Consider the following 27,021-nt stretch of genomic DNA (forward strand, 5'->3'; position numbering starts at 1 on the left):
ATTTTCATAGCCTGTTTCTAAGAAATAAAGCTAATTTAAGAGGTCTAAGCTGTCAAAATGTATGAAATACTTATGGGCTGCTATGGTTTGGATTTGGATTATACTCCCAAAGACCACATGTTAAAGGCTTGTTCCCCAGAGTGGCATTGTGGTAGATGGTGGGACCTTTAAGAGGTCAGGCCTACTGGAGGTCTTCCAGTCATCAGGGGCATGCCCTTGAAGGGCAGAGAGGAACCCCAGCTCCTCTTACTCTTTGAGATGAGCTTTGCTCTACCATGCACTCCATACCACGACGTGCTGCCTTGCAACAGATCCACGTGACCATGGACTGAAACCTCCAAAACTGTGGCTCAAATAGATCTTTTCTCCTCACAAGTCGATTATCTCAGGTCTTCGTTCCAGTGTGAGAGAGCTAACTAACACATGGGCTCATGTTCTCTTTCTCTCTCTCTCTCTCTCTCTCTCTCTCTCTCTCTCTCACACACACACACACACACACAAAAAAAAAAAAAAAAATCCCCAAATACTTTGGAATTAAAACCGAAGACAGAAATTCTGTGGTTTCAGAGAGCATGAATCTGCTGCTTGGCAGAAAGCAATCAACACAGAGAGACTCACTCACCGGGGCTTTCTACTCGCTTATAGTGGTAGGGATTGATGCAGACTTCCTTCTGCTTGGAGCCAAAAGGGAACTCACAGCATTCCAGTGGCTTCAGTTCATGGTGGCTCTGAAGATCAGGCCAGCGCCACACGCGGCAGTAAATGACGTGAGGCAGTCCCTTCCGGTGGGAGACCTGCAGCCTGCCGTCCAGAGAGCGGGGGATGGTGACACAGTTACTGGGCTGCCCCGGACAGCTCAGGGCCTTCTCCAGCTCCTCCATGGCACCCTTCTTCTTCTTCAGTTTTTTCACCAGCGCATCAACAGCCTTCTCTGCCCATTTTTCTTCTTCGTCACCCTGTTTCCACCCGAGAAGTCTCTTCACAGCTGGACTTGTGAAGGAAAACAAACTTGTCACATTCATAATGACTGTGCTAGTTATATATATACTCCTCGGATGTGGTGAAATAAAGGGGTCTCCTAATGTAAAAGGGCAGCAAAAGAGATCACAGTTTATTTACATAGGATTCTCTGCAGCTTCTGAGTTTGCAGTCCTGACAAGTAGAAATCACTACTCTTGATGTTCTAGAACATAATCCAAAATCAGCACCTAGAAAAGAAAAAAAAAAGGGGGGGGGAAATGTTTAGAATCACACAATTTAACTACAATGTGACAGGTAACTATTTTAAGTACTGTTATGTACAGAAGGTCCCTGGCTTATAGTGGTTCAATTATACAACTTTTCTACTATATGATGGGTTTACTGGGACCTAGCCCCATCCTAAGTCACGGAGCATCTGTATCAGTTTGCCAAGGACTGAACTGTGGTCCCCCAAAATTCACATATTAAAGCTCTAGCCCCTGGTGTGATTTTATCTGGACATGAGCCTTTAAGGAAGAATTTAAGGGCAAATCAGGTCATAAGGGTGAAGCCTTAATCCAATAGGACTGATTGTCTTAGAAGAGGAAGAGAGAGATTCCTAACATCTGCGCCCAAGAATGATGGAAAGACTGAAAGACCGTGTGAGCAAACAGCAAGAAGGCAGCCATCTGCAAGCCAGGCAGAAAGCCCTCACCAGAAAACTGTCCAGAACCTTGATCCTGGACTTTCCAGACTCCAGAATTGTGAGAAAATAAACTTCTGTTGTTTAAACTGCCCAGTTTAAGGTACAGTGTCCAGAGAGGAACAATATACAATATTTATCCTTTTAACAATCCTTTGAGATAGGTAATACAATTACTGCCATTTTATGGATGAGTAAACTGAGATAGTTTAGAATAGCAGCATGTCAATTCTTTATGAAGCACTGGGATAGAAACAAATAGCACCTTAGTGTAAATAAGTTCAAATTTTCAACTTATATTGCGATGTTTCTATCAAGATTCATTAATAACCTCTAAAAATATATTTTAAGACATACCTCCATCAGCAAAAACTAAAATCAATAGAAAACAGCAAAAATATTTGTCTTAATACCTCTGATTTATTTCTTATGCTAAAAGAGAAGGCAGTTACACTTCTGCTACATAAACTTAACCTTTTAGGCTATTTTTCGGTAAACAAGCCTCTGTCTATGGGCATTAGGGCAAGCAAGGTAGGAAATTATTCCTTGCTTTAAAATTCTTTTCACTGACATGAAAAGAATGAAGCACATGCAGAATACTGTGCCAAAGTCTTTAGTCACACTGTCTCATTAAACTTTCCATCTGCTCCATACCAGATGAAAACAGAAAAGAAAGGTTAAGAGACTCAATTTTGCTAAGATGGAACAGCAGCTAATACCAGACCAACCTTCTCCCCAAAAATTACCACATCAGAAAACCAAAAGTCCAGCTTTTTAAAGGCATCAGAGAGCAACTAAGAAAAAAAATAAAAATTCAAAAAAAGAAAGAATTAAAGAGTTAAGATCCTGGAGAGAAGGTATAAGCAACGAAATGAGCTGAACACCTTCACAACTTTCCTCTCCAGGCATTCTAGTAGGGAAGCAGGAAGCAGCTATGAAGAACTAAAAAGGCTAAGCAAAGCCACGCTAGCCCAGCAGTGCTGAAAAGATACCAAAAACCTGGAGATGGGTCCACCAAGAAAGAGGAGCCCTGGAGAATACTCTGCCTCCAGCAGTCTTCTTCAGGTGTAGGCTCAGTACAAAGCCAAAACTGGAAGGGAGCAGTCTTTACAGCACTGAAAGTCCAGAATCATCCTCATCCCAGACTGGGTCAAGGTGATGGATACCACCTTCTTGCAGCTTGCCAAAAGAAATGCAATATAGCCTCCCACGAGAGAGAACATCATCTTTAGCCTCTATAAGGTTTATTCATAATGTAGAGGAGGCAGGACCAAATGATCCACTCAATCAGAATTGCTTTCTCATAGTTTATATTAGAAAGATGTCCAATATACTAAAGAAAACCAAAACAAAACAGATTAGAACTTGACCTAAGAGGTCAAAAAATTCCAGATAATAAAATACAGGCTTAAAATATTAATAAATACTGACTGATATGTCAAGGAACTAGAAGACAAGAGTGAGGATTTTAACAGAGAACTGGAACTCATTAAAAATTCTAGAACTGAAAAATAACCAATGAAGACATTAAATAGACTTAACATAAGATTAATTACTGAAGAAAAAAGAATTAGTGATCTGAGAGATCAGTAAAAAAATGTCTGAGTTTTAAGAGGGGAAAATAAGAAAATAAAGAGACATAATGGATACATTAAAAAGGTTTAGAACTCCGAGGATTTTCCAAAATCCATAGCCGACTCTAGCCATAGATTCATGAAACAAAAAATACAAAAAAGTCCACAAGTTTCAATGTGTCATATTACAATAAAATACCTAAAAATTTAAGAAAGATTTGCGTGGTTTCTTTGCAAGTAGATTCTGGCCTACACATTTGGTACCACGTCTAAGGAACCTGCAGCCGACTTTGATCTTGGCACCACCTATTTTTGTGTGGCTGTCTTCCAGCATGGAAAAGTGGAGATAACTGTCAATGGTCAGGGGAGCCAAACTACCCCAAGCTGTGTCGCCTTCACTGACCCAGAAGGATTGGTCAGTGATGCTGCAAAGAATCAGGTTGCAATGAACCCCATCAATATGGTTTTTGATGCCAAACGTCTGGTAGGATGGAGATCTGATGATGCTGTTGTCCATTCTGATATGAAGCACTGGCCCTTTATGGTGGTGAATGATGTAGGCAGGCCCAAAGTCCAAGTAGAACAACAAGGAGAGAAAAAGAGTTTCTATCCAGAGTAGGTGTCTTCTGTGGTTCTGACAAAGCTGAAGGAAACTGCAGAGGCCTACTTTGGGAAGACTGTTACCAGTGCTGTGGTCACAGTGCCAGCTCACTTCGATGCCTCTCAGTGTCAGGCAACCAAAGATGCTGGAACCGTCACCAGTCTAGTGTACTTAGGGTAATCAATGAGGTAACTGCCGCTGCTATTGCTCATGGTTTAGACAAAAAGACTGGAGCTCTTTTTATTTAGAAGGTGATACTTTCCATGTGTCAATCCTCAGATTGAGGATGGAATCTTTGAGGTCAAATTCACAGCTGGAGACACACTTAGGTGGAGAAGACTCTGACAACCACATGGTCAGTCATTTTATTGCTGAGTTCAAGGGCAAGCATAAGAAGGACATCAGTAAGAACAAAAGAGCTGTCCAAAGTCACCGTACAGCAAGTGAAAGAGTTAAGCATAGCCTCTCTTCCAGCACTGAGGCCAGTACTGAGATGGATTCTAAGAAGGAATCGTCTCTATACCTCCATTAATCGTGCTCAATTTGAAGAGTTGAATGCTGACCTGATCCGTGGCAACCCTTGATCCTACAGAAAAAGGTCTTTGAGATGCTGAACTAGACAAGTCACACATCCATGATACTGTACTGGTGGGTGGTTCTACTCATATCCCTAAGATTCAGAAGTTTCCACAAGACGTCTTCAGTGGAAAAGAACTGAATAAAGGCATCAACCTTGATGAGGCTCTTGCTTATGGTGCAGCTGTCCAGGCAGCCATTTTACCTGGACATCACTCCTCTCTTTCCATTGAAACTGCTGGTGGAGCTATGACTGTCTTCATCAAGTATAATACCCCCCTTCCTACCAGGCAGACACGGACCTTCATGACCTACCCTCAACACCAGGCTGGTGTGCTCATTCAGTCATGAAGGTGAGTGCGCCCGGACAAGGGATAACAACCTGCTTGGCAGTTGAACTCACAGGCATACCTCCTGCACCCAGGATGATCCTCAGATTGAAGTCACTTTTGACATTGATGCCAATGGCATCCCCAATGTCTCTGCCGTAGACAAGGGTACACAAAAAGAGAATGAGATTACCATTACTAATGACAAAGGCTGCTTGAGCAAGGAGGACATTGAGCACATGGTCCAGGAAGCTGCAAAGTACAAAGCTAAAGATGAAAAGCACAGGGACAAGGTGTCATCCAAGAATTCATGGAGTCCTATGCATTCAACATGAAAGCAACTGTTGGAGATGAGCGACTTCAAGGCAAGATAAATGGTGAGGACAAACAGAAGATTCTTGACAAATGTAATGAAATCATCAACAGGCTGGATAAGAATCCGACTGCAGAGAAGGGAGAACTTGAACATTAGCAGAAAGAACTGGAGAAGGCCTGCGACCCCACCATTAGCAAGCTGTACAGAGTACAGGAGGCAAGGCAGGAGGAATGCCAGGGGATTCCCTGGTGGTGCTCCCCCTGGGCTCACCGTGGAAGAGGTTGATTAAGTCAGCCAAGTGCTGTACTTTGTTCCACAGTAAAACAGGGAAGGGCCCAAATTTGTAGCAAATGCTATGGCGGTTTTCAAATTGCTGCTGTAGTAAATCAATGGGCATTCTCAATACTTGAATATGGAATATGTGTGTACTCAGGGAAAGGAAATAACATTAAACTTTATAAACAGTGTATTGTAAGTGGAAAATACAATGTCTTAAAAGTATTTAAATTTGGGGAAAACAGTTACAAATTTGTGTCATAATACAGCAACAACTGAAAGAATAAGCTTAAAAGTACAAGCTAATAGTAGAAACAAAAATACGGAATTTTTAAAAAATCTTGTGATTGCTGAGTATGGTGGTGCAAACCTGTAATCCAGCAACTCCGGAGACTGAAGCAGGAGGATCACAAATTTGAGGCCAGATTCAGCCATTTAACAAGGCCCTACCCTAAGCACCTTAGCAAGACCCTGTCTCAAAATAAAAAATAAAAAGGGCTGGGATACAACAGTGATGCAACCACATCAATGTTTACAGCAGCTCAATTCACAATAGCTAAGCTATGGAACTAACCTAGGTGCCCTTCAACAGATAAATGGATAAAGAAAATGTGATGTATATATACACAGTGGAGTACTACTCAGACATTAAGAAGAATGACTTTATGACATTTGACAGTAAATGAACAGATCTGGAGACTATCATGTTAAGTGAAATAAGCCAGTCCCAAAAAGGATATGCTGATGTGTGGAAGCTAATCCACAATAAGGAGGGGAGAGAACAAAAATTCAGTACATTAGATAGAGAGAATGAAGGGAAGGGAGGGGGAATAGGAAAAGGAAAGACAGTGAAATAAATCTAACATAACTTTTCTATGTACATATATGAATACACCACAGTGAATCTCACCATTGTGTCCATCCACAAGACTGGGGTCCTAATTAGAATAAGATACATTTCATACTTGTATAATTATATCAAAATGGATTCTACTGTCATGTATAACTAAAAAGAACCGACTGAAAACAAGGGAACCTGGGAATATGACTCAGTGACAAAGTTGTCTCTGGGTTCAATCTCTATCAAAAACTAAAATAAAAAAAAATAATAATGATAATCCAAAGCATAGAAGGAGAAAAAGGGAACAAATAATAGATAAGACAAATAGAAAAATAATAAGATTTAGATCTAATTCCCTTAAATATAAAGAGACTAAACTATGGCAACTAAAAGATGGAACTAGGTTGGGGAACACCACTTCACCGTATTGTGCTTACAAGAGACACACATTAAACATAAGGACACATGAAGACTCAGAGCAAAAGGATGAGAAAAGATAGACAATGTATATTTTAACCCCAAAGCTGGCACAGCTATCCATTCAAAGAAAACAAGACTTTAAGACATCTCCCCCCAAGAGTGAGAAGGGGGATGGAAGACATTTCATGATTTAGGAGGTGATCCACCATGTGGACATCACAATCTCCAGTTTATATCCAAGTGATAACGACTCCATACACATAAAGCAAAACCTGAAAGACTTAAAATGTCAAACAAACCATAATCCTAGAGGGAGATTATTAACTGATAAAACAAGGAGACAAAAACTGCTATAGAAGAGTGACATGTTCGAAAACTTGACCAACTTCATGTCCATAAATCACTGTTAGGGTTTAGATATTAAGTGTCCCCAAGAGCTCATGTGTGAGATAATTAAAGAAAGTTCAGAGGTGAAATGACTGGGTTATGAGAACCTTGACCTAATTAGTGCATTCATCTGCTGATAGGGATTAACTGGTGGTAACTGTAGGCAGGTAGATATGGCTGGAGGAGGTGGGCTCCTGGAGGCATGGCTTTGGGGTAGATATTTTGTCCCTAGTGAGCCAGCTTAGTCCCTTTCTGCTTCCTGACTGTCATGTTCTGAGCTGCTTACTGCTCCACACTTTTCCACCATAATGCTCTACATTACCTCAGGTCCAAAGCAACAGCCATCTATGAACTGAGAACTCCGAAACTGTGAGCCCCAAATAAACTTTTCCTACTCTAAAATTGTTTTTGTCAGGTCTTTTGGTCACAATGATGAAAAAGATGACTAAAACAATCACTGCACCCAGTAACTATAATACAAAATATTTTCAAATATATACGGAATACCTTTCCAGGTTGACCGCATATCAAGCAAATCTCAACATGCATCAAAGGAGTAAAATTGTATAACTACCAAGATCCTTTAATTTTTTTTTTTTTTTTTTGTACCAGGGATTGTACCTAGGGGATTGTACTGAGCCACATCCCCAGTCTTTTTTATATTTTATTTAGAGACAGAGTCTCACTAAATTGCTTAGGGCCTCCCTAAGTTGCTGGGGCTGGCTTTGAACTTGTGATCCTCCTGTCTCAGCCTCCCTAGCTGCTGGGATTACAGGTGTGCACCACCACCCCAGGCTCCTTTTATCTTATTTAATCAACAAAAATATTGTCATTGAAAATAACCACATTTTTTAGCCCACAAGTCAAAGAAACCACAGTGGAGACAAATTATTTTTTAACTGAATGAGTGTAAAAATGACATGTCAAAAATTGTAGGATGTGAATAAAGCTGTAATTAATGGGAAATTTATATCTTAAATGCATACATTAGGGGAAAAATGCTTTTCACTATTCTATGTATTCACAAGAGGGAAAAAAAAGAATACTAAATAAAACCTAAAGAAAGTAGAAGGAACAGAAACTTTTCTCTTAAAGTATACTACAAAAAAACCCTGTTAAAATCAAAGTTGGTTCTTTGAAAACACTAATAAGAATCGGATAAATCCTTAGCAAGAGTAATTAATAAAAGAGAAGGCATGGATCACCCATAACAGAAATAAAGTGGGGGAAACCATTACTGATCCCCAAATTTAACAAAATGATGATTATAAACAACTGTGAACTGCATAATTGTGTAGGCTGTGCAACTGTGTGTCTGTTACAGGGTGACAATCTACACGTCTACCTTCCTCACTGGAGGAAGGTGACTGAGGAACTCTCAGGATTTCCCTTTCTTTGGAGCCTGGAAGTGTACCTGGCACAAGGCAGATTCTCAATAAATGTTTGATTAACTATTTAGCTCTCTAAAGAACCTAGAAGGCCAAACGTGGAGGTTCAATTTCATCCAGTAAGGTTACAGGAAGTGAGTTTTCTATTTTAATGAGCTTCACCAAATTTACTAGTTATTCTGAGGCTGGTATTGTTGCTTTTAATAGGAAAGAGAAAACAAAACCAGGCTACTCTCAAAAGTCACACTTGGTCAGAGTGTACCTATTGGTATGGTAATTTACTTTTTACTAAAGATTGGTTTGGCAAAAGAACCAGAAAGACAACTTCTCTCTAGGCCTCCAGTTAACAATCCATAGAGGGACTATATTTCTTCCTGTTCTGTACCTCCTCTTTTACTCCCAAAACAGCTTTTTTAACAAATGATTTTCAAATGGAAGGGGTAACTTATCAAAATCACTTGGGGTAGTGTCAAATTCTGATGGGAGTTTGTTATTATCTAAAGGGAGTCTGCTGCAGGGTAATATAATAAGAACCATTATTTCAGACCCTGCTTCAACTATTCTAATTGACAGTCAATCACAAAGCTGTGCTACGTGCCTGCTAGACACAGGGGGGACACAGAGACAAAGAAGTCCAACATCCTAAAGGAGCTGTTCACACACTCAGTACAAGAGCCAGTGTGCGATCAGTCCACTCCCACAAAGCAAACTGCTAACTTGCCTGCTGAATCCAAAGCACGGTGCTGAGATGTCTTATCAGGCCATCTCCAGGACTTCAGCCAGAAGGAAGGCCATGCAGTACCAAGGTCGACCGTGGGCACAGAAACAGAAAAGAAGGTCCGTGTACTGTGCATTTGCACAATGCTATCATAGTACAGTGTGATGTATGCTCTAAAACAAGAGCAAACCACGCTAAAGTCTGGATGTTTGTGACCCCCAACCCCATAATGTCTATGCTGAAATTCTAACTCCCAAGGTGATAGTCCTGGGAGGTAATTAGGTTAGGAAGGAAGAGTCCTCTTACACAGGATGACTGCTCTTACAAAAGACCGCAGAGAAATGTCTCCTCTCTTCTACCTGGTGGGGCTACAGTGAGAAAAGGCCATCTGACTAGAAGGAAGTGGGCCTCACCAGACACCTACTCTGCCACAGCCTTGATCTTGGACTTCCCGCCTCCAGACTGCAAGAAGTAAAGCTCTGTTACTTGTGAGCCACTCGGTCTATGGTGTTTTGTAACAGCAGCCCATGTGGACTGAGAGGAATCTAATGCAGTGCAGAAAAGAAAAGAACAATTAATTCCAGGAAGTTTTTCCAAAGAGGAAATATCAGTTAGGCCTTAAGTGATGAGCAGAATTTTGCAAAAACAAGAGTTCTCACAGTGGGAGTGCTCATTATATGACAGACACTGTTCTCGTACTCCATGTCTATTGACTAGTTTGACCTCACCAACAAACTCTGAAGTAAAGGCTGCCATTGTCCCCATTTTACAGGTAAAGAAAGTGAAATATTAAAAAGTTAAATATTGGATTCAAAATTACATACACAGTTGTAAGTCGTAGAGCCAATATCTGAATCCATTTTGCTTGACTCTAGAGTCTGGGTTTTTAAACCACCATTCTAAACCACTACTTCTAGCAGACACGAGATACAAATGACGGGGCTTATTCTGGGTGGAGACGATACAAGGCTAACTGTGAAGGGCAGGGGCACGCCTGGAATGGCTCTGTGATACACCTTGTCCTGTGGACAAGTGCAGGTCTCAAATTAGTGTACCAATATGATTCAATCTATGTTTTAGAAAGACAGCTGAGATAATGTCTTTGATACAGGAAGACTTCTCCACACGAGGAGGAAAAAAAAAAAAATTAAAATTGCCACCTCCAAAAACTGCAGGGGTTGGCAAACAGTAAATAATCTTGATGCTGTCTACAAAAATTAAAGTAAAAAGATCATGAACTTGTATATAAACGTGCACAGACAAAACAAATCTCAGACTGATGACAATTTTTACCTACTTGACTCCAGCATGTTTTATATACAAGTCACACATGTAACCCACCTCACATAAGGGACTCAAATGAGTCCATGATACTATGGCCTTGGCAAGATAACTAAATTTTTTTTCTGCCCCTTTTTGTACTTCCTGCCTTGGTTTATGTCGAAAGTTAAGTGGCCTTATCAGTCTAAAGTGCAAAATAAAAACATGAGTCAGCAAACAGAGATTTCCTTCCCTCTTGTCCAAATACAAACATTTCACACTGATGGAAAAGAAAGCACCCGTCCAGCAAAAACCTGCCACCTCCCCACCCCCACAGCCTTTAAAAATATGGGGCACTTTGTTCCAGAAGAAATTTAATCTAAGGAAATATTCTAAACTGGAAAGGAAAGAATGTTTCACAAAAAGATTCATGAGAAAATCATTTACAATCTAGGAAAAGAGACATTCTAACAATCAGAAAATAACTGCCAACTATATGCATCCATTAGGTTAGGAAGGAATTCAATGGAATATTATGTAGTCCTTAAAATTATGTTCATAGAATATATAATAACTTTGAAAACGGTGGTGGTGTGGCTCAGGATGGAGTGCTTGCCTGGCCTGTGAGAGGCCCCAACTTCCATCTCCAGCACCACACACACCAACAAAAAAAAAAGTCCTTTGAAGCCCAGCTTCACCTGTAATCCCCACCATGCCGGAGGCTGGGGCAGAAGGATCCCAAGTTTGAGACCAGCCTCAACAATTGAGTAAGACCTTGTCTTCCACGCAAAATAAATGATAAAAAGGACTAGGGGTGTAGCTCAGTGGTAAAGCACAGCTGGGTTCAATCCCCAGTACTAAAAAATTAAAATAACTTGGAAAAAACTATAAGCAAAACATAAAATGGCACATGACACAAACAATTATGTAAACATACCAAAAAAAAAATGGTGGCTGGGTTTGAAGATCGATTCTCTCTCTTTATGTTTCTAAATTTTTCAAAGTTTTTAGTGAAAAATTATAAGTCATTTTTAAGTCCTCCTATGCCAACATTTGCTGATTAAAATACACACACATAAAGCAACTCATGAGCTCAACTCCCATATACATTCTGCTTAGAAGTTGGCTTTCCCTGTGCTTCAGTTCTACAAGTAGTAACGACATAGTTTAAAGCTGGGTTCTAAATTCAGAAGCCTTTCCCATGGAATCTCACCCAGCAGGAGGAGCTCTATTGGGACTACCAGAAGATGTCCTTATAATACTCCTCCTCCGATGATAGTACTCCTTATTGTTAAAAACGGGGGGGGGGGGGGGGGGGGGGGGCGCAATGAATTTTAAAATACTTCTAACTGCTGTGTAACCTGCTTTATATTTAAAGGAAACCTAATTAGCCAGTTGCTCAGCCATGGGCATTCTCTCCACCATGGCCTCATCTAGTAAAGAAGCATGTAATTATCCAACGGTGTGTCAACAACACATTCTCTGCCACTCCACACCTTACAGACCCCAGTTTCCCACAGGAAATTTAAATTTCTAAAATTAGAATTTTAGAAAAATTAGAATTTTTAATTTTTTAAATTAAAAATTAGAATTTTTCTAAAAGAAAAATTATTCTAATTTGTGTCAGAAGATGCAGTTGGCCCTCCATGTCCGTGGGTTCTGTACTTGTGGATTTAACCAACAGTGACAGAAAAGAAAGAAAAAAACTGCACTTGTGTGAAACATTTATACTTTCCCCCAACAATAACTATTTACACAACATTTACATTGAAAGAGGTGTTACAGAGATGACTTAAAGCACAGGGGACAAGGTGCATAGGTTACATGCAAATTCTATGCCATTTTATACACGGGACTCAGGCATGCATATTCTGGTATTCTTGGGATCCTGGGACTAACCCACCCACAGATGCCATGGGATGACTGGGCTTTAATACAAAAATGAGGGGAGAGAAAGGCAAAAAAAAAAAAAAAAAAAAAAAAGGCTAAACACTCTCTTTATCAGCTTCAACTAGAGGCTGTTTTATGATTCTTGCACTGGAATGGAAGCCAGTCGACTAGACGGAACGAATGACCCCATTAAATATTGAGGAAATAATTATCCAGTAAGATAAAATATGGATCCAAAAAATGAACAGGAAACAAAAATCAGACTCCTATCTTAAAAAAGGCAACTGACCGAAGACAAATGATCTGTCTACTGTCACTGAGGCAAGGGACTCACCTTTTCCCTCCACTTGTTCTTCAGTTCACTACTCTGTCTCAACTAATGGTAAAATATCATAGCATAAAGATCAAAAGAAATAAGAAGCAAAAACAGGTTATTGATTAACTTTACTTTGAAACTGTTTAACAGTTGGATAAGTTATTCAAGAAAAAAAGACAACTTCATAGTAACTCAATAAACCAACTGTACACATATGTCCAGGTTTAAATAGATGAAATGATCTCGACTACCTGGGAAAAGCAAGACCTGAGCTCCTAAAGCAGATCTACAGTGGGGCTTCACAGTGATAACCAACCAACTATTGGATTTTGTAGTTCAATGTTTTTACGATATAAAGCCGTTCTGCTATGTACTCACTAGATTCCATGGAGATGCAAAACACCTTGGAGATAAATTGCATAAAGTGATCAGTGGCAATATTAATTAGCACTGTGAAAAGGTATGTGTAATCTAGCCTAACATCCAATTTTAGATAGGGTTCAAGGCCTGATGAAGTTAAGTCTTGCCTCCTGAGATACTGAAATTAAAACATCAAAAAGGGTCAAAGGGGAACATACCAAGGGACCTGTAATGCAACTTTCATTACTGCTTGATTTCACTTAGGTAATGAAGTCAGCTGTGTAATTCTAACAAAGGCAGAATTGTCAAAACAGATTATGATTCCCAAGGAGGTTTTTTTTTTTTCCAGAGACATCCTAAAATTCCTGACACTCGTAGAAACCACAGACTAACAGAAGACTAGACACTAGAGACCAGAGTTAAAAATACTTAAAAAGAAGAAGCTACAAAAAATAAAAAATAGAGACAATGCCATTAAATATTTTAAAACATAGAAAGCAATTCATTTTTAAGCCAAGAATTGAAATATGCTTTGTTGATAAAAGAGAATTCAGAAAATTGGAACAAAAATCAAAATCATTAAGACCTACATAAAATTAGGCTACTGAATTAATCAGAAGTTCACGAAGAACCGGAGAGCTTGAAACTTTTGGTAAAGCTAAAGTACCTATTACTTAAAAGTGAACAAAAGACTCCCCCAGAGACTGGCCTAGTAGGAGGGCTGTGCAGAAACTGGCTTTCACTCCTGTCTCTAGATGGAGAAGCAGCCCACAGGCAGGACCAAGAAAGGGGTGAGGGAGACGTGCTCTGGAACAAGCAGAAGACGGCTGTGCGTGTTACTGATCAGCCCAGTTCCTCTTAAACAAAGTGGGAAAGGATACTGTATAACTCCTCAAGGAAAATGATAAATCTTGACTCAAGGCAAACAGGAAAAAGTCAAGTTAAAATTCGCTATATAAATCCAATGCCGTTACATGAAGATAAAAACAGATGGGTCTCAGAAAAAAACAGAGATGGGTCTATTTCAGTGTCAGAAAATGCCCTAAAGTAGAAATGTTCTGTGATTTAGGGTCAACAAATAATCCGCTCAAATGCCGTTTTCCACGTTACTCTAGTTCGGAACTCGGTCCGAGACATGTGTACTGTAGGAGGAAACAGGTAAAGCACCCTTGCACTCCATCATCCCATTGTAAAACAGCAGTCGACTGTCAACATCTCTCCATCTCAACCCATGTCAACTACTGCTAAAGAAAAGGCACAGCCAACCAAAACAGAACAAAAAGAAACATGAAGAAAAACACACCTCTCTTTCTTCTACAGATCCTAATGCACATTTTAAAGTAGTTACTTTAGGTTAAAATGAGTTCCTCAACTGAGTCCTCAAAAAATGTATTAAGCAAAATTCCTACACAAGAAAGCCACAGCTCACAGAAGAATTCTGTTGGTCCCAGTCACAGCAGCAGAAAAGTCCTACAGTCACCAATATCTGGAAGTCAAATGCTCCTTGTTGAACTTCTTACCGATTGGAGCTTTGTTTACTTCCAAATTTTCCAACCTTTTAACACAAGGCAGACTAATAAGTGTGCTAACTTTTCATTTAAAAAAAAAAAAAAGTTTTCTAGAGCTTGACTTTCTGAAGCTGGAAAAAATGGGGGTCGGGAGTGTTAAAACTCCTGAAAGCCTATTTCCCTTTTAGAGCAATAATGCAGGAACTGCACCTAAAGCACTGGCATAACTGGCTGCCTTCCCATCTCAGGTGTGATCTAAACAAGTGCTACCAAGAGCTGTAACAATGTAGTCTCAGCAGAGTGCTAAGTGGGAGTCCTAGGAAATCAAAAAGAAAAGGAATAACATGAAGACTTTGGATTCCAACTCACCACATAAACTCACTGCAAGCTGCGACCTTTCAGACAAACAATTCAAAAGAAACATCTCCTTGATGAAAAGGAAGCAAAGAGTTTTTGAATGTCACTATTACATAAGTTTCATTTATACATGTAAGTGCATGAACTATGCATCTCAATACATCTTCATTATATTAAAAAATCTGGCTATGCTGTGCATACACAAAGCCTCCCATCCTGACAATCTAGGCTGCTTATGGGGAGCCCTGTTAGTTTTTCTTAGTCACATAGATTCCCTAAGGAATAGCAGGTGTCAGTTCTTTTCTGTCTCATTTGATGATAACTTGTTTAGGTAAGGAAACTGATGGCCATAAAAGTTTTCTTACTGTTACTAACTTCAACAAATTTGGCTTTTCTACATCTTCTCCCCATCTCCTCTAAAAGTCCTAGAATATTCCTAATCCCACTGGATCTCCACTCTTGAATCATGCTTGTAATGGAAACCGTCCTCCAGGACATAGTAACCTTCCTAGAGACCCAGGTTCTCAGGACCCTCACTCCCCATAAAGCTTATCTGTTTCACTTCAACTCAACTGACGTATAGACTCATTTGATCACTCCTCAAATGCAGGAAGGATACCAAAACCTTCAGTTTTAAAATTTGATTTTATTGACTATCCCAGGAAAGAGTCTATTGTAGAAAAAAAATGTTCTCTGAATCATAGTTATCCTAGAATAGCAATTTCACAGACTGCAAGGAAGGCTAAATCTGGTAAATTTCCATAAGTGGCCAGTTATGGAGGAGAAATGTTTAACTGAGCGACTACCTTATGCAAGCATTATACTGTATGTTTTTACAAACATTATCTTACTGACTCCTCAGGGCAATCCTCCAAGGTATGTGTGTCTCTATTTTACTAAGAAATCAACTTGAGACTCAGAGGTTAAGTAACTTTCTCAAGCAGCAGCTCTACATTTTAAACCCGTACTGATACTAAAGTTCATTAATCATGTCAAAAAATAACAATTCAAATACCGAATTCACGGATGAAAACAGAATCAACTACAGGAGGAAAAACTATCCCTTTTATTTTTTTCTAAAAAGCCCTGCTTCACTTCATCTTTTGGAACACATTTCTCTTGCTCCAGGGATCCTGCAGGTGCTGTCCACAACAACAAACATGTACATCTGTAGGGCGAGAGGACTGACGCAAAGCAGGACGGCCTGAACCCTTTCCCTATATTTAGATCCTTCAACTCAGCTCTTAATTGCATCATTTAATCAGGACCCTCTGGAAGGGAAACACATCCATATTCATCACAGGCATCAAAGGAAACATCTTTACAAGTTACATCCTTTTGCAAACTCACACACAACCCCAGCCGCTCTCCCCACTGCTGAACCCCTCCTCTCGGAAGAGCATGGAATTTTATTTCTTTTTATCACTTGAAAAAATCACTTCCCTCCTAATTCAGTAAAACTGGGTGGAGGCCACTTCCTCCACAGGTGAGAGAAATAAAACTTGTTGATCTGTCATTGTCAGGAATTGTATCGTTAACCATTTATTTTACATATTTTGAAAATGGAAACAAAAGGCAGACTAAACCCAGAACAAGAAATCGGGGCCCATGTTCAAGGCTTTCAAATAACACTACCCCCCCCCTCCCATTTTTTTTTGTCATCTTAAGATGGTTTCTAAATTAGAAAACAAGAGTCCTGAACTTTGTAAAGGTCTGAGCGCAGCCTTCTACTTCAGAGCTGCGCTTGAACAAACCTCTCGGAACTTCAATTCGATTTTCCACAAAATTCTGACACCAGTGTGTTGTTACAGGGATTAAATACGAATATGTAAGGCTGATTTGGAAATTCTAACATGCTGAAAAACTTAAAAAGCATATCATCAACTGAGCAATATTCAAAATAAAGCTACCTTTCTTTGTTAACAAAGAGGAAATCTGTTCAATTCTTTTGTTTGCTTAATGAAGTTCTAACTTTATTTTTTTTAAAAGGGAAAATAAGAAATGATAACCACTACAGTTATTCATTTCATACAACAAACACCTACTGTGTGCTGGGAACCATTCTCGGCTCTGGAACACAGCACTGAAGGAGACAGAAAGCTAGTGCCACCTGAAAGGGCATGAGGGGAGGAGAGAGCCAACACAGAAGAGCAAGTACCAAGGCTCTCAGGAAGAATGCACAGGGGACCTTTGAGTCCCAGGCAGCTGGAATGGGCCTGACAGCTTCTGCTCCAAATTAAGAGGGGTGATGGGGACCACAGGGAGATGTGAGCACAGCAGAGCCACCATCTGACTGTCAGCTTCACTGGATGACTAAGATGTCACGGGTTGAGACAGACTGAACGGGTGTGGGGTGAAATAGTGAATGGGGGAGCGACTAGGAAGCCATGGCAACTATTAAGGTCCAAGATGTTACAGTGCTGGGCAAACATGGCATGGTGGACACAGTCAGGTTCTGGATGCATCCCGAAGGTCCCGCGGTGCAAAAGTAACACTCGCTGCTTGCATAAAGAACATGATTCACCACAAAGTTGGAGAAAGCCATTTAAGTTTTAAAAGTATGAAATCCTGGGTTGAGGCTGTAGCTCAGTGTTTAAGTGCTTGCCTCGCGTGTGTGAGGCACTGGGTTCAATCCTCAGCATCACATAAAATAAATAAAGATACTGTGTGTTCATCTGCAACTAAATAAATATATTTTTTCAAAGTATGAAACTACATTATGGGGACTGTGAGAGCGAATACTGGAGGAGCAGCATAAGAATTTGGACTGGAGTGTATGCAGAGAGCGTGACTGGGATCCAAACTCTTGCAGGAAATGGGGTGATGGATGGATGGGGAGTGTGAGGCAGTACACGGACTAACAAGGAAGGGCGGCGAGACTACAAACCTACAGGAGAGCCAAAGCTGGTGGAGGATGGTCTGGAAGTGACAGTGAAGAGGTGAGAGGGTTAGGAAAGAAAAGAGCTAACATTTGAGAGCTCCAGGGAGCCAGCATCCTCAGAAGAGCACACAAGAAGACCTGTGTTCAAGGATGTTCGTGCTCTGAATATTCCAGCTGTCTAACAATAATGGAACCATTAAATAAGTTAGGTACATTCAATTAAATAATAATAAATAAATAATAAGTAAAACTGGCATGAAAAAGATATTTACATAGTGGGGAGACCCATATCAAACTTTTTTAGTTCAAAGAAGCTACAGATCAACTATGAATCCTTTTCAAAAGCAAATGAAAACAATGTGTGGAAACACATGCACTTTTACAGGCCTAGAAAGAAAAAACCAAACCAAACACCCTGAAAGCAAGTGGCTGCCTTCAGCAGTGAGCTGGGAGCAGGTGAGTGCAGAGGCCACCACTGCTACTCACACCAAGAATGATTTTCAAGTTTAAAACCCAATAAAAATTAAAAATGAAAGCAGGCAAAAGATTTATTCTGCATAGCTCCAGAAGACAGCATTGTGACCAAGAGGTTGCAAGTTTTTTGTCTGTTTGGTTTGTTTTGTTTTGTGTTTTAAGAAGAAAAGAATTAAAAGGGTATCTTCACAGAACAGATACGACTGAACAACTGAACAGTGATTTTCAGAGGCATGCAGCCTGTACCCAGGGGTGGAACATGTGACCCAATTCTAGGTGAATGGGATAATGGATGGGAGTGGACTCTTTCATTAAGCAGTTCAGCTTCATGATCGAAAACTTCATTTAACAAAAAAAAAAAATTTTCCTTCCTATTCAAGTCCCCTTTCTGCTAAAAATTCAAATATCCATCAAAATCCTTAATGCATAAATTTCTAACAAAAAAAAGTTTTGTATTATTCAAACAACTTCAAGAGTAATTTGGTCCTGATTTTTTCTAGTATATAAATCTGCTATTTAGAAAAATAAAATGTCCATAAATCAATACTTATATAACAACTGAAAAAAAAAGTTAAGATCAGCCAGATACTATCTCACATGACAATCAATGACAGCCTGTTTTCAACCTGCCAAAAACTGAAGTGGACTAACAATTGTTCACTTGGCACCTCCAAGGCGCACTTGGATAAACAGTAAGAGCTCCCTCCAGCTAAGAGCTAAAAGAAGAAAGTTTTCCTCTGGTTTTAAAGAATTAACGCTTCAGATATAGGTAAGCACTGCCCACAGAACCAGGTGGACTTGTATCAAAAATCTAGGCCTTTTGTGCCTTTGATGACAAGTTCAGTCCAGTTCTATTCCCACGACTTCCCTACAGTAACAAACACACCAATTAGAAGTGCAAAACCGAAGGCCCGAGAACCCAAGTAATCCTCTTGTATGGGTTCTATGATGTCTAAGACACCAACTATTACTGAAAAAATCCTTTAAGTACTTACTATCAAACATATAGGTACAGCAGAATGAAGAGGAGAATGATACCATTCCCACCACCACCACGCTTACAGAAATAAAGTCTGTGAGAGAACTGGCGGGGGCATTAAATAAGGTACTGCGGTAAGAATCACAGGGCAATATGACTTGACTATTTATCGATGGAGGAAACACGTTCAGGTACAGTAGACAATGGCCTGTGCCATTTTCTTGGTACCACTATATCTGCTATGCATACTGAGCTTCACGTTGTTCACCTTGCAATGGAAACCTAAATGAGTTCAATTAACTATCAACCAGTCACACCATGGAATATGAAAACGGAATGCATATTCCTAAGCAGCACCAGCAAAAATGAAATGCTGTTTTGGAATACATTGATTTAACCAAGAAATATTTTAGTTCCTTCTGTTTTTATTAGAATGATAATAAAGCTCTTATGTAGCCTGAGAAAACAGTAAATGAAAGAACTACCTGTTGGAGATTCAAAACTTGCTGTGAAAATATGTAAGTGGATGACAAATTAACCATCAGTTTTCTCAATATCGTAAAAACTTTTATCACATGAATCACTCTATCCTCCTCTCAGAATTTAGAGTATCAGCAAGAAAGAGCCTTTTTATAGAATACATCCTGGCATGAGAACTCAAAACACTTTTGTCACTCTTGCCACCAATTTCAAAGGGAAAGAGTGTTGTGCAGATGGATCTATGGAAAATGCCACGAGGGCCACTCATGGTCCCCATCAATCTTCAACACAGATAAAGTATTAAAAAAAAAAAAAAAATCACCCCATGTCCTCCTCATCAGCAGCACTACATGCAAGCACTTGACCTGTACCAACTCTCTCCATCCCGCTGAGGCTCCTGTAAGCACTGTTTTAGAGATGACAAAAGTGAGAACAGAGAAGCTAAGAAACTTGCTGAGGCCATCCCTCTAACAGCTGCCCTCCTAACCACCTCCTCCTTTCTCGATGATAAAGCTGAAGGACCCACAAGCAAAGATTTTGTTGTTGTTGTTGTTGTTTAGTTATAGATGGACATAATACCTTTTTTATTATTAGTATTATTTTTTATGTGGTGCTGAGAATGGAACCCAGGCCGCTCACATGCTGGCAAGTGCTCTACCCTGAGCCCCAGCCCAGCCCTCGTTTTATTTTAATCCCTCTAAGGCTTCCCTTCCCAGCTCATTTTTGGTTTTTGTTGTTTCTTTACTTCTTGACACCGTCCCACTTTCTAGAACATGTAAAAACCAAGAGTTTTAGCAGGGTAGCAATGACAAAATTGAATTCATTTTCATCTAAAGAGCATGGAATAAACTTAAGTTATAATTTAATTAAAGGAAACTGGGCCATTACTTCACATCAACACCCCCTGTTATGTGTTCAACTCTTAACATCCTTTTCTTACAATGAGTCTGTGGAATATTAAAATCAAACTCTTTTTAAGAAATTCAATTTCTTTACATTCTCACCAACTGTCTTTAAGGTCCTTTATGGAAAACAAAGTAATAAAAAAAAATTAGTGGCTCATTTTTTGGGGGGTACCTCTTACCTAATCAAGCAAAATACAGAGACAGAGAAAACTTAAAGGATTCTTTCAAATATCCTATCTCAATAAAGTAAAACACTACAATATTCACAGCCATACCTGGTGCATAGCTCTAAGTCGCAATTCTGCCTATACTCTGGAGGATTGCGGTGGAGGGGTTAGGAATGGAGGGAGATAAAGCAAACACGTAAGGAATGGCAGCCACTACCGTCGGCTATCCATCTGCTTCCCGATCCCTTCTCCATCCTCAGTCCCAGCATTCTCGGCTTCAGCATTACAAGGTGCCCAAGTAGCCTCACAGGGCTCTACCTACCAGATGGCAGTCACAAGGCCCCTCCTTCCCACCCACTCACCCCCCAGGTGTGACAGCCAGAAACTTTCCCAGGCTCTGCTGGTGAAAAGCTGCTCTATTCCACACTCTACCTCTCCGTTTCTCTTTGTAACCTCAGCAGCTTTATGTAGCTGCACTTCTAGACTCCAGGAATCAAAGAACTGCTGGTTGCTTCAAGGAAAAAGGGGACCATGTCAAAGACACACACCTGTTCTCTTTTCTCCTCAAAGAAAAAAAAAAAGGGAGCAAGTCAGTCCTAGCTTTTAAATGGCGTGCCTGAGCACCTGGGACAGGATCCTCGCTCTGTCAAGTGCTACCATGAGCAAAAGACCTGAATGGCTCCTACCCACGGGCACTCACAAGGAACAAGAGCACATTTCCTGGCATGTTTTTAAAAACACCAAGATGGAAAAATGCACTCCACAAGTGTCTACTTTGAGTCAGGTCAACAGCTCTTAATACTGCTGCATTGTCCAAGTGGTACTTTCTAAAAGCACCCCAATATAACCCTGGAATAGGGTCCCCTCGGGGTGAGGGACTGACTATTCATGTGACTCTGACGAGAAGATGCTGGCAGTGCTGTGCTCCATAAGGTGCCAAACACCAGGATCAGAAGACGCTTCCCATACCCTCAAGGGACTCAGTCCAGAGTTACTGCGATAACTGAAATCAAGGTGTCCCAACAGAAGCCAGACTAGACAAGCAGGTTTGTACTGTTCCTCAAAGTTACATTTCCCATTCTGTATCCCAACTTTATCAAGCTGTACACGCAATATGCTGTGAAAACAAGAATAAACATAAATACAGACACTCAAAAACTTGCTGAGAATGAACTAAGGTAGAAAAGTAGGCAGGAAGAGAAAGTTCTACCAATTACATCAAACTTCTTTCCCAATCCCTTGATGTGGAGACACTACCCCAACTAGAAGTGAAATACCTTCAGTCTAAGACTAAGGAACATTACAACAAAGGCATGTTATTTAACTTTTTATATTGCTGTCATCTCTTCTTACCAGTTAGATTGCTTCTTCAAAGTAGAAACTAGTTTTACAGTATCTTTTCCTCTACAACCACAGCCCTGTGCTGGATGCACGGTACAAACATGTGAAGTACTTGGTGAATTGTTTACTTCTGCCTTCAAAAGCAAAACTTCACACTCAGGATGGGCTCTTTTTAAAAGACTTTCCTAGGACACAGAGTAACGTCTTGGCCACACCATTTGACCACTCTCCACTGTTTAAATGCAAATAAATGCTATGCAGTTTTTGTACCAATCATTTAAATGATAATCAATTCTGTTCAGTGAACAGAAAAACATTTAAAATCAATCAAATGTTCCTTCAAGCTTGAACTGACTAAACAGAAGTCCTGAGCACACAAACTCGAACACAGGGAAAATAAAGAGGTTGGTATTAATTATGCCAGGCTGCAAAGCCGGCAATGGACAAAAGGCGAAACAGGAAGCTGTAACAGAGGACATGTGAGCTACCTACCATCGACTGTCCTGAGTTTCAATAAGGACTAAATGTACAATTTCCACAGCAACATTCACTGCACTGTCACTCCCTTTCACAAAAAGCTACTGTCCTTTAATAAAATTAAGATCCCAACATTTACCCTCCCTCTCCAACTTAGTTTCAAGAGTTTGAGTGACAGGTTGGACCAGTGCATACCAGTTCAGGGCCTGCACTCCCAGTCACTCATCACAGAAAACACAGTTGGGTAGCAGGCCAGTGATGAGCCTGTAGGCGAGATTCTCAAGCTCCCCCACCCAACTTTGAAATATTTGCAGGTAATTTAAAAGAAAGGCGATGTGGTAAGGCTGAAAATGCAGACAAATTCTGATTCTGTCTAGTAGTGAGCTAAGGGCCCACTTAATGCTGAGGTAAGACAATGTGACTCAGTTAGGTATGGACCCTACTAGTCACCAGCAGACTTCTTCCTAATGGGCAGCACATGAAAAGACTTTAAAACCCATGACCACTAACTATTACCCATAAGAGAAAATCTGGAAAATTAAATGCTGATGCCTAACTTTCTTTAACTTTATAAGAGGTTTTACTACATGGGGGAACTTTTCTTACTTTATTTTAATACCTCATAAACCAGTCCATCTCAATAATCAAAACCATATTCCAAGACATCACTGTGTCTCTCATGAATCAGTAAATGCCACTATAAAATCTCATACTGCAACACAGGTAGGTGGGAAAGAGGCCTATTTCAAAATGCTCTAGGGAGAACTGGTGTCTTTAAGCCCATGCCAGCAGATTGAGGAATATGCATATGACTGATAGCCCGGAAAGTGCTAGAAACACCCCACATTCTAATAAGAAAATTCCAAAATCATGTCATGAGGGAAGCAGGGTGATATCAAGTAAACCAGATGGAGAAGGCCTGCTTCTCAGAAGTCATGTAAGTCTAATAGGTATAAACACACACAGAACTACGTATACAATGTGTGTGTGTGTACGCACGCGCACATATATGGATACATATATATATATATATACACACACACACACACACACACACACACACACACGGATAAATATGTATAGATATAGATAATCTTGACCCTCCTTGTAACTCCAGAGCATTTCTTAGGATTCTCCTTTTCTTCAAGGAGAAAAGCCCAGCGTTTCCAGATTGACACTTTCTGGTCTATAAAGAAAAACACAATAAAAGAGAAGATATCATTTCCATTCCGGTGATGAGTCTGATCCAGAACACAGTAGAACATTTTATGTTTGTTAGTTTGTATATTTTATTTGTTCTTACATTACTTGATCATACCCCTTTCCTGTATTTTTCTATTAGAGTGGTATTTCCTATTAATTTTAAAAGTTTCTTACAAAGAACAATAATTAGTTGAAATCTGCTATCTTTTAGGCTGTATCTGTGTGTTTGGTCAAATCTATAAAAATTTTCCTTTATGGTTTCTGCCCTTGGAGCCACATGGAGAAGTGCTCTGTAGCTGGCTATTAATAATGTCCCCAAACTGACAGAAATCAATGTCTCTCTTTCCATCCCCCAATAGGGTAAGAACTCATGCCAGAATTTTTCTGCACCAAGCATGTATTGCTATAATGAAAAAAAAATTAATACTAATGAACACTGTAAGAAAAGCAATAAATAATTCAGAAAAACTTATTTTTAAAAGCCCTGAACAATTTAAATAATCTCTTTAAATCATTAAAGAGAGTCTTCCCTTAGCTCAATTAATATACTTTTCTTTAAAACCTTTATCTAGAATTGTCAGGGAAATATTCTATCTACAAATTCCCAAACTTGATATCTCAAAATTTCATTACCAGGACTCCCAATGTGTAACTCCTCTCAATTCATTTAATCCATTAGGCTCCCTTATCTAGATTAGACTCAAGATTGTCTTTATTAACATTCTAGACTCTAAAAAACATTGATTTTTATAAACAGTTACCATACATGAATGCTGATCATGTGCCAAGACCTATGCTAAGTCTTTTATGTATTCTGCACTTCACTGACTACGAGATGCACCTCTGACATTTTAACACCACAGAAGCCAGGAAAGCTTACAATTCATGGTATGTTCAAGAGGTTTTCCCCTCATTTGTACAGGAAATAACACCTCACAATTAGCACTATCTTAAATTAGATGAAATATGGATGAATAACTCATTTCATCTCCGAAGCAATCCAAGACTGATACTATCATCCCTATTCTTTCCGATGAGGGAGAATCCAAGGTTAGTGGTGGCTTTGCAAAAGCAAATCAGTGTGGGGCCTGGATTTAAATCCAGGCAACCTGACTTAGCTTAGGGTACATATGAAAGCTTGGAAGTCTTCCCTAAACTTCAGGAATGCCCTTCCAAAATCCCTTAAGAACACTTAGCCGCCCCACCTTAAATTCCACCTGGGAACCCATCTGCTCTCCAGGCCCAGCAGGCCAGAGTCATACTAGAAAGTAGCCATTACTCTGTTCACCCCAGTCTTTTTATCCACTGTTTAGAATTTGAATCCTCGGTCAACCCTCTGGCATATGATTTACAATGGTTCCTCCAAGACTTCTCCAGTATTCTTAAACTTCCCCTGCCGTTTGCTGATCCCCTCACCTCATCACCCTGATGCAGGGGCTTGCCTCCTAGGACAGTGGAAGCTGGCGCAAGCTCTGCAGGGCACTTTCCTCTAACCTTGACCCCCAGCCTGCTTTCTCAGACTCCAACTCCTTCCTTTATAGGTATCGGCATTTTGTTATCTGCGCCAACACTAACTCCATCACCTTTAATCTTCAATTGCTCTCTATTAATTTCTTTCCCTGAATCTCCAAATATAAACAGGTCTCATTTTGAAAAATAAGTAATTTGAGAATCTAGTCCTCATCTCTTTACATACTCAGATATTTTTCCTGCCAACACGTTCATTTGATCATGTGACCTTCTCTCCCATACCCTGAACCTCACACTTGCCTCTCCAGACCTACTTCTGGATTTTCTTCCCACAGCTTCCTGGTTTCACCTCTCCGCTGACCCTCTACTTTTCTGCCAGTTCCTTCTTTTCTCGATTTCAAACATGCCTCTTCCTTCTCCTAACTCCTAATTGTGGGCTCTAATGAAGCCAAACCACTGTTTTTTCTCTTTGTGGGTCCCTGAGAATATGAAGTAGACGGCTGCTGAGGGTACATATGAAAGCTTGGAAGTCTCCCCTAAACTTCAGGAATGCCCTTCCAACAAACCTGTAGAACACTTAGCCACCCCACCTTAAATTCAACATGTCTAGTCAACCCTAACTTTCTCCTTCTACAGCCACTTCTCCCATACTAAGGTTGGAAATTTAAGATTCACCTCTGACATCTGTTACTCTACAGCCAATCACAAGTCTCTATGGTATTTGGCCTGCAAAACTCTTTCTTCTTCCACTTCCCCCTTCACCAGAAACTTACTATCACACAGATAATTCAATAGCCTTCTTATAAATCTTTTGGCATCGAGTTCTACCCGCTCCAATCTGAACTGCATGCCCAAATACTTTCAGTGACTTCCCCAGGCTTCCTATTCTAACACACCAAGGTTTCAAATTCTCATCCCAACATATCCTTTCTGAACATCAGCTCTGCCTCATCCTGCTGGGTTCCACTGGGAACACCACAGAGTCAGGTGGAGATGCTCACCAGTTACTAGATCTGTGCCGCTCCATGACAGCCATCGTGGCTACTGAAACAGAAGTTAGTTAGGACAGTAAAAATGTAGTTCCCAGTTGCCCTGGCCACTTTTTGAGAGCTTGGTAGCACCTGTAGCTATAGCTATTGTTTGTGCTAATACATGTGCTAGAACACCTGCTCTTATTGAACAGTGCTGCTGGAGAGCTATTCAACACCAGTACTGATCTCCCCAGTGCTCTATGCCCAGCAGTGTCTCCCTCCTATTTGTGCAAACCCACGTGTCCCTCCACACCACAGTGGTCTTCTCATGAGCTGTCAATAGAGCTTACTCCTACATTACTTTGTTATAATTCATACAATGTTGTTGCATTTAATTTTTCAATATTGTGTCTTAAATTATTGTGCCTCTTAGAAACTAACAAATACTCATGGAATAAATGAAGAATATATAATTATTACAATACCACACCAAAATTACTAAATACGGGTGTATTTAATATTCTTCCTCTAATAAAATAGATGTTTTCTTTCAATCTAAACATACAAACATTCTTGAATTTAGCTAAATGAATGACCTGATTTAATGGCTAATTATAATAGTTCACAGATAATTACTTCCCCTTTTTTCTTGTGGTGTTTGAAATTGAAAGTAAAAAGCTACATAAGGTCTGAAATACTTCCACTTTGCATAAGCGTACCACAAAGAAGCCACAAAAGACACACAAGGACAGGAAAATGAATGAACAGTCTGAGTAACTATAACCTAACAATCTGAGATTGCAGGAAAAAATATCTATAGCAGAGCAGCCCTAAAATTAGAGGAAACTACAAATAAAGCTTTAAAAAAGTATGTATAAAAATATATTTTCAAA

The 27,021-nt window shown here is 39.9% G+C and overlaps 1 protein-coding gene and 1 pseudogene across 3 annotated transcripts in view; one reads left to right on the plus strand and one right to left on the minus strand.

Moving 5' to 3' along the window:
- Smad1 (SMAD family member 1) overlaps nt 1-27,021 on the minus strand; it is a 76,331-nt gene that overhangs the window by 43,066 nt on the left and 6,244 nt on the right. For all 3 annotated transcript variants that reach the window (XM_046459562.2, XM_046459563.2, XM_058584043.1), the window contains exon 2: nt 623-1,208. In XM_046459562.2, the coding sequence (XP_046315518.1) occupies nt 623-1,022 (400 nt within the window). In that variant the 5' untranslated portion in view covers nt 1,023-1,208. The remainder of the gene's footprint in view (nt 1-622; nt 1,209-27,021) is intronic.
- On the plus strand, nt 1,602-5,348 carry LOC124103075 (heat shock cognate 71 kDa protein-like; annotated as a pseudogene).

Source organism: Marmota monax, unplaced genomic scaffold (genome assembly GCF_021218885.2).
Source record: "Marmota monax isolate L192 unplaced genomic scaffold, Marmota_monax_Labrador192_F-V1.1 WCK01_AAM20220418_F8-fsc00039, whole genome shotgun sequence".
In the NCBI taxonomy this organism is placed as follows: domain Eukaryota; kingdom Metazoa; phylum Chordata; class Mammalia; order Rodentia; family Sciuridae; genus Marmota; species Marmota monax.